Source organism: Glycine soja, chromosome 17, assembly GCF_004193775.1.
Source record: "Glycine soja cultivar W05 chromosome 17, ASM419377v2, whole genome shotgun sequence".
Classification (NCBI taxonomy): Eukaryota; Viridiplantae; Streptophyta; class Magnoliopsida; order Fabales; family Fabaceae; genus Glycine; species Glycine soja.
In genome coordinates, this window is record NC_041018.1 from 5,072,703 (window position 1) to 5,083,152 (window position 10,450).

The 10,450-nt window shown below is 33.5% G+C and overlaps 1 protein-coding gene across 4 annotated transcripts; it reads left to right on the forward strand.

Annotated features, from left to right (window-relative positions):
* The first annotated feature begins 805 nt into the window (after positions 1–805).
* On the forward strand, positions 806–10,202 carry LOC114393298 (FGGY carbohydrate kinase domain-containing protein-like). 4 transcript variants are annotated; one of them, XM_028354580.1, is made up of 15 exons: positions 806–1,103; positions 1,878–1,957; positions 2,457–2,544; positions 2,676–2,854; positions 4,121–4,203; positions 4,300–4,484; positions 5,550–5,611; positions 5,802–5,904; positions 5,999–6,118; positions 6,701–6,820; positions 6,895–7,015; positions 7,098–7,254; positions 8,131–8,203; positions 9,082–9,209; positions 9,641–10,202. In XM_028354580.1, exons 1-15 carry the CDS (start codon positions 968–970, stop codon positions 9,761–9,763), a joined length of 1,758 nt encoding a protein of 585 aa, XP_028210381.1. In that variant the 5' UTR covers positions 806–967; the 3' UTR covers positions 9,764–10,202. The 4 variants fall into 4 exon arrangements, with proteins under 4 accessions (XP_028210381.1, XP_028210383.1, XP_028210380.1 ...); XM_028354582.1 differs by having other exon boundaries at positions 2,470–2,544; XM_028354579.1 differs by having other exon boundaries at positions 807–1,103; positions 2,457–2,574.
* The last annotated feature ends 248 nt before the right edge of the window (positions 10,203–10,450 follow it).

Genomic DNA, 10,450 nt, shown 5'->3' on the forward strand with positions numbered 1-10,450 from the left:
ATATTTACTTATTACAATCATTAAATCTTAATAAAATGAAAGATGAGGATGATGATATTTTTAATATCAATTTTTTTAAAAAAAATATTGTATATATCTAAATGCAAATCTAAATCTAATATAAATATAAATTATATACAAATATAAATATCTATACTAATAGTAAAGAAAATACATCTATTTAGTGTGCACATGTCATTAAACAAATTTACCCTATTATTTCTTAAACTTGTCACTTTTTTCTTATCAACTTCTCATTTCTTTTTCTTTCTTTTATTATTATTTAAAAAATTTACAGAAACACAAAGTGTCTTCTTCCCCTAATATTTATAAAGATAATATTTTGAAAATAAATATTTATATAATCAAATAATACTGTATAATATATATATATATATATATATATATATATGTTTTTTATATTAATATATTTAACTATGTTCCGTCTTTTATATATATATATATATATGAGGAGAGATAATTTTATAACAATAATATTTCATCCTTGTATTTTTTTGTTTTTTAAATCTAACAAATAAAATTAATGATTTATTATAACTAAGAAAATGGAATAATTATTCTTGACATAAAGTTAAATCTTCTTCTTAATATATACTTATATAAAGTTTTCTTAAAAAAAGATTATTAATTTATAATGTAAAATAATATTATTTCGTTACCAACAAGGCAACAACCCCACCAAAGTCTAACGTTTAATTTTAATTCGAAATAATTTGCAAACACATGACTCTATGAATTATCAATGAATCTGATGTTAACTTAAACTCTTAAAGTACAATTTACCACTATGAAATTCGCGACCTTACACAGAGATGAAAATATTCATAATTAAAACTTAAACCAGTGATGATCGACGAATGCTGACAATCGATATTTGATTTTGATAGGGAAAACAAATCAAAACAAAGATATTAAATAAATAGAGACAAAGAAGAAGCGATTGATAATGTCCGGCACAAGAAGGGTTTCGTCCGATACACACTCTCTCTCCGTCGAAATGGCCGCTTCTTCTTCCTCTCCCGACGAGCCTTCTCGCTCCGTCTTCCTCGGCGTCGACGTCGGCACCGGCAGCGCTCGTGCAGGTTCGCTTCCACCATTCACATATTGTTCCTGTTTCATGAGCTTTTTGCTTAAATGAATTGTGAATTTTAAGGTTTTGATTCATCGGAAGCTTGACGGTGTTCGTTTTTCAGTGTGCGTCTTTCTCTGTTTCGATTGCTAAACAGTATTGCTAGCCGCTGAAAGTGAAATTAGCATTTGGAGCAATAAACACTAATAGTGCTGCCGGTCCTATTGTCCTTTTCCTATCATGTTCACATGTTTGGAATTTTGGCCAATTGATATGACATTCACAATGACAAGTTCTAGTATAGATTTTAGAATAGGAGAGTTTCATTTAATTCTGGTACTTCAAATGGTTATTCTGAAATTTTGATATTAAACAACCTGATTCTCATTTTCTTGTTATACAACTGTGACAACGTTGTTTGAACTTAGAATCTCATGCAAATAACCTAATCCTTATTTAACTATCCTCAATTTTTATTTATTTATTTTTGAAAGTTATATTTATGCAGCCGACCCCACCAGCTGAATAAGGTTTTTGCTGTTGTTGTATTTTTGAAAGCTATATCTCTTTTACTTTTTCTTTTCTATTGCTTTCATTCAAACAGCCACTATTTTTACTTATTTACCTTCCTCAGTTTGAATAGAAGTGGTAGATTTTTTTTAAACTTACTATGTTATGTAGTATTGTGCTGCAGGAAGTGTATGCATAGGCTAATAAACTTTTAAGTCATTAGATGTGACAAAATGGTATAAATGATCTGGTCCTTTTATTGGTGATACTAATACAGGTCTATTTGACGAGGAAGGAAAGCTTCTTGGTTCATCTAGCAGCTCAATACAAATATGGAAAGACGGTGCCTGTGTTGAGGTAATTTTTTTCCTGGGTAACTGGACTTTCAGCAGATCCAAATGATTACCTGAAGGCTGAAGCTGGTGTTATAATAATCAATTACAGCATCTGGAAGAAATATCATGACACAATTGCATACCATGTTTTGTTGGTTGTGAAAATTAAAGGGTAAATGGACAGGATTTGTTTACTGTTACTATATATTGGCAAATGAAGCTAGCCTACAATATTGGCCATTTGCAAGGAAGGGTATAATCAGTCCTAAATTTGTGCTTCTGTTGCTCTGTGAGGCTATAGTATATACTAAAGTTTCTTGGATGGCTAGAGTTTCATGATGGAACCTTGTCTCTATAAGTTCAAATCAATCTGAATCATCTTTTGTGCTGATTTTGTAAATTGGGAAGGGATGCTTTTTAAGTTCACATTTAGTTCCTGATTTTGCATGTTGGTGATTTCCACTTTCAATGCTTTAATGTATATATTTTGTAATGTAGATTCATCTTTTTGTTCTAAACAGCAATCCTCTACAGATATATGGCTTGCAGTTTGTGCAGCTGTAAAAGCAGCTTGCTCTAAAGCTGAAGTTGCACCAACAGAAGTAAAGGGTATGGGATTTGCTGCTACTTGTTCTCTTGGTATGTTATAGTGTTGAAATTGTTGCTTTCCCCCCTTTACAACATGGAATATTTAGTTTTATGTGAAGTAACTGTAACTGACTGTTCATGGATTATGACAGTTGCTGTGGATTCCGACAGCTCACCTGTTTCAGTTTCTTGGAGTGGTGATTCAAGAAGAAATGTGATTGTATGGATGGATCATAGAGCTGTAGAACAAGCCGAAAGGATCAATTCCTCTAAATCACCTGTATTGGAGTACTGTGGTGGAGCTGTTTCACCTGAAATGGAGCCACCAAAGGTACTATCTAAACCGGTCTCATTATTTCACTATTGGTCACTGTGCATATTATACTGTCTAGTAACTTTTTCTTTTTAATCAGCAAATGTTAGTTTGTTAGTTTTGTTAGAAATGTCAGTTAGGGGGATTCGAACCTGCCACCTCTCCCCCCTCCCTTCTCCCTTCACCCTTCCCCAACCACTGGGCCAACCTTACCTCTCACACTGTCTAGTAACTTATATTGTAAGCATTCCAGCTTACATGCCTTTTGTTGTAAATTTTTTGGGTGCATATCTGTTGATGGCAATGATCACTGAAAGTTTTAAATAGCACCTCTGCAACTGTGATAGGGACTTGCCATCCATACTGGAATAAGTTTAGGAACATGATGATTAATCTGAGTGGGTGACCAGCTAGGCACAATTGATAGGATTGGTAGATTATCTTTTGACGGATTATTCTTTAACAGAAAAAAAGGGTTTTTCTCTCCAAACTTTTTATTTTTTTGATTCCCTTGTTATATGTATCATTGAGTTCTTGTTTGAACTTTTGCAGTATAATGTTTAAATAAACACATCTGTAAAAGAATTATATAACATAGGATTTACCTTTTGAAACTACTAAACTGTCATGTTCTGCACAATCCCACTTGTTCATATAATATATTATTAATTCATTTTAATTTATATTTTTTTTACTATGATGCAATTTTTACTGATTCTATTTTTGCTTTATAATTTTTTTTTATGTTTTCATACATCATAAGTAATTTATTAGATCATAGTTACATGAATTAGGACACCATAAAAATATTAGGAAAGGCCAATGGAACTTGTCTCTTGATGCCATTGTTTCCTCATAAATGTAAATTCACTTGAATGTTCTTTGATCTCATTTGTCAAACTCAATGGGTAAGTGTATGTAGATTAGAAGTCTCTACCATATGTCCCGAAACATATACGTATAGAGAAAGTGGGGAGAGGACCTACCCTTTCATGAAGGGTTCTAATGGCTCATTCATATCTTTTCATTAAGAGTCGTGTCTATTCAAATCATACCCTTTCATGAAGAGTTGAAATGGTACCACCTGTCATGATTCCATTCAATTATAGGCTACACCATTCAACTACACTCACCATGTGATGTCTAATATTCATTGATTACATTAGGGATATTTCAAGACACATGAAGATACCACTCAACCAATGTTTTAATAAATTAATGGAAGATCAATGTTTAGAAATATAATTTTCCAAGAATTTTTAATTATATAATCTAACTTTTCAGCTTCTATGGGTTAAAGAAAATTTGCAAGAATCTTGGTCAATGGTTTTCAGGTGGATGGACTTAAGCGATTGGTTGTCATACAGGTACTCTATGTAGTTGAAGTCTTCTCTATGTCCAAGATCGGTTTGTGTTTTAGTCTAGTGGCACTTCACTTGGATTAACTTTTAGTAATTCTACAGGGCAACCGGTGATGATACTCGCAGTCTATGCACCACAGTTTGTAAATGGACATATCTGGGTCATGCACACATGCAGCATGTCAATGATAAAGAGTCTCGAGACATGGAAGCTTGTGGATGGGATGATGATTTTTGGGAGGAAATTGGTTTGGGTGATCTTATTGAAGGACATCATGCGAAGATAGGTATTCATCTTATTAACATTGGCCTTGTTAAGAACTAACTAATGCATGTGCTTGTTGGACTTGAAGTGTGGATACAACTATAGTTGAATGGCTCAAACACGTTTGCTTGTTTATAGAGGCTTTTGATATTATGTCAACAGCCATCTCAAAAAGTTTAACCTATTAGGGGAAAGCATATGAAAACTTAGAGGAAGGAATTCAGTTACTATAGGTGTAAGTCATGGACACTTTTCTCAATAACTTTTATATAACATGAGTTTAACAAATATAGCCATTAAATCATGTGATATTATCTTGATGATCATCTATGCCAAATTTTAGATAAAATTAATAGGTATATAATTTTATAGTCAATGTTTACTTATACTTTAAAAATACACAATACTTTAAAATAAAGTTAATTTGATGACTTATCAATTAACTTTTAAATTGTATAAAATTTTATAAACTTGATATACTTTAATAAGAACTTTTAAATTTTTATTCAGTAGACAGATTAAACAGAGTGAGTTTAATGAAACTTATTTCTAGAGTAAATGAATCCTCATTCTGTGTGTGCATGTCTGTAAATGGATCCCACCCTCTGGAGTAAATGCTACATATTTTTGTATTCCTTATCTGCAAATGAATTTCTTTCTGTCTAAAGTTTCAAATAATTTTTTTTTTTACAATTAATGACCTCTTTGACTGGGATTATTAGATTATATCAAATTTTTATTACTTGTCTAGCAATTTTTTAGTTTCAGGAAATAATCTAGTGGAATATTTTGTGCAACTGCAAGCTGTGTCCGTTCACCTTAGCTTTAATATTGAACTCAATTTTTTTCTCCCTTTGGAAGTTCAATATGGAGAAACAATGTTAGGGTTCAATATGATTATTTTATGATTAATTTGAATTTTGTTAATTGCACATTTATTGAAGAGTTCTTGTGTTTTCTCATGCTTGATCAGTTGATTTGATGAAAAATGGTGTCAGTAAGCTTATGATTAATCATCTATATTTGTGCCATTAATTGCTGCTTCTGTCTTCCCACTGCTTAACTTGATAGTGAATCATAATAACAGGACGAAGTGTTGCTTTCCCTGGCCATCCTTTGGGTTCTGGCCTTACTCCTACTGCAGCAAAGGCAAGAACTTTTGCATTATTTTGAAGTTTGAACTGGTGCTTTCTGAGATTCACTAACAAAGCTAACATACATTGTTTAGTTGGAAAAATAAACAACCTTCCTCCATCTATGGAGATTGGTTCAGTTTGATGTAACAAACTTCTTTGACATGGCTGGTTTTTTAATACTTCTGATTGGTTGAAATTTTCAGGAACTGGGTCTGGTACCAGGAATTCCTGTTGGGACATCATTAATTGATGCTCATGCTGGTGGCGTGGGGGTAATTGAAAGTGTGCCACCATCAGAAGCTGAAGGTTGTCATCACATACTATACACTTGTGATTGTAACTTGTAAGATTTGGATAAAGCAGTTGTATTTCTTAACTAAAAGGATTTCTACATCTTTAGAACATGACATGGAAGCAATTTGCAACCGTATGGTGTTAGTTTGTGGAACTTCTACATGCCATATGGCTGTATCGCGGAGCAAATTGTTCATACCTGGGGTTTGGGGTCCATTTTGGTCAGGTACACTATACTATTTTCTCTATTTTATGAATTAAATCTCAATTGTGGATGACATTGTACTTTTTTCTTTTGGACACATTTGAAACAATCATGGTCCGTTGATTATCTTTTAGGGTATCTATCGTTGCAATTCATGCCGTTTAAAGTGAGAAATGAAAATTTCTTTCTTTTTTTAATAATATTTGGAAGTTTCTTGGCTGTGGTTGAAAATTCATGGATTAAATTTGCTTTGGTTGGAACCTGGATCTGGAATGTATTTGTTCGGGTTGAATGTTTGTCTCATTTTATCATTGATATTTCATACTTTTGTGACTGTATTCTTGTTAGCTCCATTCATGTATGTCTTTGTAAAGATATCTGTGTGGCTACTTGTGATTAGTTCCTTTTTGTGGAACATTGATATTGGGATAAAACGTAAGTAGTAACTGAAGTTGGAGTTTACATTTGACAGGATCACCTGAAGGAATAACCTGTTTAATTTTCATTTTAATCTATTGTATTTAAGATTGATTAAAGCACTCATCACTGCTTCTCTTGTATCTTCTATGTTGTGGTGCATTTTTTCTCTATCCGAACTTTCAGCAATGGTACCAGAATATTGGCTAACGGAAGGTGGGCAGAGTGCTACTGGTGCATTATTGGATCATATAATTGAAAACCATGCTGCTTCTGCACGCCTTGCAAATCAAGCTGCTACCCAAAGTAAGATTTTTTCTTCAACAAGTCTGATTTTGAGAAATGTCTTAACAAGACTACTTCTCTATGTAATATTTCAGAGATTTCATTGTTTGAGCTTCTGAACAAGATGTTGGAAACAATGATAGTTGAGCTGAACCTATCCTTTATTGCTGCCTTGACTGAAGATGTACATGTTCTTCCTGACTTCCATGGGAATAGGTATTTTGCAATGAACAACAGCTTTCCTCCTGTCATGCCATAGTGGCTTCCAAATAATAGGCTGATATATATTATGGTCCAGGTCACCCATTGCAGATCCAAAAGCAAAAGGAGTCATCTATGGTTTGACACTTGACACAAGTGACAAACAGTTGGCTCTTCTTTACCTGGCTACTGTGCAGGGCATTGCATATGGCACACGTCACATTGTAGAGCATTGCAATGCTCATGGTCACAAAGTAAGGATCTGCCAGAAGTATGTTGCACACTGGTTGTACTGACAAGTTTAGAGATAAATAAAAATAAAATCATATTCTACCAGTTTTTTTTTTTTGGCAGGGGGGGTGGGGGGGAGTAAGGTTTAATAATACTAATACCTTTAATTTCAAAGAAATGATTGATTGAAATTTCTAACTTACACTTAGAAAACCTATTCTGGAAAGTGAGAGAAATCCTCTGCACTACAATTTTTTGTATCATAATGCTCAGATTATAGTGTAGGCAAGGAAGTTAATCTATGGCGCTCAATTTTGTATTATGTCATTTGATAGGAACCCAATAATAAATAGTGAAAACCAAATGATATTCTGTTGTATTTTATATATGCTTCAAAGCATGAAGGGATTACAGAAGAAGAAAAAGAACAACACCAGAAAGGTAGAAAATAGCTACTGCTAACACCTTCCCAGGGAAAAGCTTCTAAAGAAAAACGCCTCCATCCCCAGCTTACTGATGAACTAGATAATAATCATTCTCACTCTCTCTCCTCTAGGCTAGCTAACCTCTCTTAAATTATCATTGTCATTTCACTATGCCCATTGGGTGCTACTCAGTAACTGACTCCCACTAGCCCTGCCACCTTAACCCCTTTCTTCAGCTTTCTTGTGTATACCTTCCAAACCTTTGGTCCCTGACACAATTGGTCTGCTGTCGGTCATTTAAGGACCATCTTTTATATTCTGGTTATTAACATCACTTTAGTAGTATCCTTACAAGTAGCTAAAAATTAATTGTATAATTGTTATATATCCCTGTTATGTTCCCAAGTCATTACTTGTTTGTTGATGCAGAGTTGATGGATTTTATTACCATAATTGTTCTGCTTTTGCTTGTAGATAAACACACTACTTGCATGTGGCGGCCTTTCAAAGAATCCTATCTTCATGCAGGAACATGCTGATATTATTGGTATGTGTTGAGGAGTGGGGTGGGTAGGATGTTTGCATTAACTCAGATAATCATATCTTTGTGTTACATGTTCTATATCAACCTTATTCTATGTAAAGAATGACATTCAGTGTACTCCAGTTTTAAAATATTAGCAAAGTTATGCCAGTATCTAGGGTTGCTCACATAGTAACAGGACAGTCTAGTTTGATGGTCAACCTAGAAAAAAAATCATACTTCACTCTTCGATGTAGAGTTTCAAGCCAAAAGATAAGGTACATGCACATTGGGAATTGAATTTTTTTATCAATAAGGCTTAGGTAGTTTAAATGCAAAGTGAAAAATTGCATTTTACTAGATGAAGACTATTTGAATGGATGCATTAGAAGTTGTTTTTGTTTCAACTTCCAAGAGAACTTATTTACTATAGTTAGTGGCAATCTTCACTATAAATAGAGAAGAGAATTAATGGAGAAACAACACTATAAATAGAGAAGATAATTAGTGGAGAAACAACACATGAAGGGAGAGTGTGCGAGAAGAGAGATTGTGAAACAAAGTCAGTTTGTTAAGAGAAAAGTGTCTTTGTGTGAGAGTGTTATCATTTCTTGTAACCATTGAGTGGGATACTCGGGTTTGTAAAGTGATACACTATTTGGAGTGGGATTATAATCTTGTAATCATTTTTGTGATAGTAAAATACTTTTTGAGACGACTCCGTGGACGTAGGAAGAGGTACCGAACCACGTTAAATTCTTTTGTTTGTTATTATTTTTCTTACGATGTAATCTTTGTTGTGTTCACATAATCCTGTGTGTGTGGGTAATTTTATTTGTGGGAGCTTTGATTATCCAACAGTTTTTTTCAATAATAATGAATCTTGTTTATAATTTTCCAAGGTTGCCCTATAATTCTTCCAAGGGAAAGTGAATCTGTGCTCTTGGGTGCTGCTATTCTGGGTGCCGTTGCTACAAGAAAATATCATAGCCTTAGCGAGGCCATGAAAGCCCTGAATGCAGCTGGCCAGGTGTGGATGCCTTTTTTGTGTGTGTTAAAATATTGAATAAAAAAGTACAATTAGTTTTTTATTTTCAGATTAGAAATCAAGTTCAATTTCATTAAATTACATGTAGTGTGGTACTTTCCATATAGTTCTTAATGCTGTGTAATAAAAATTTATGTAACTTGATGCTAAAGTTGGAAGTATTAGGAACTGAAATGTGTAGTTAAATTAGAATAAATAACGTAGTATTAGTTCAAATATCTCTAAGGTTTAAAAAAATGTTAAAGAAATAATCATTTATCACCGACTTTGCACATACAATAGGTCAGTTCCTTGTGAAACTACTACCGATTTTGCATTTTTTTTGTTAGGCCTGGTGTTTTTGTTAACGAAATAAAACCGATGCTACCACTAGTTTTCCATGAACGGCTAATGGTGTACATGAATTTTGGCAGGTCATTCATCCATCTAAGGATCCAAAGGTAAAAAAGTACCATGATGCCAAATACAAGATCTTCCGTGGCCTTTATGAACAGCAGTTCTCATATCGTTCTACGATGGCCCAAGCCTTGTCATAGCTTTGCAGAATGTTTTGACTCAAACTGTCAATTGCAGTTAGGTGCTCCTTGCGAAGATTGTATATTCATGCTTCAAGAATTAAAGTCATTGGGATGGAGAAAGAAATTATGGCCTGAATACGAATACTGCCATTTTGACGAAGATCGGTTTTCAATTTGGGTGGCAGGTTAGACATTGAACATCAGAGATACAAGGAAAAATAATCACCAATACTATGGTTAAAATTCTTATAGAAATTTTATGTACAGGCTCACTGGCATCTTATTTTCTCCCTTGAACGCCTTGCGCACACTTATCAAAATAAAATAAAAAAAATAGGCAGCTGCTACTGCTAGTATACATACTGTACAAATATAGCGAGTTTGATACTTGGATAACATCATTGTTCTAAGTTGTACCATATGACTTCCTTCGATTTATTTGGAATTCTTGGAACCCTCCGTCGTAGCCCCATAATTCTTAGTCAGATATGATTTTGGGCTTGAATATTACGAAATCAATGAATTAAATTTATAATGATTTTGGGGGGGGGGGAGGGGAAATATGGTGTTGTGATGTAGTATGTAGCTATGGACAACCTTATAACATAACGATTGATTACTTTTTTTTTTTATAACATGTAACGATTGATTATTGTAATTATAAAAAATATTTTATAAATTTAGTAAACTGATCACCGTATTATA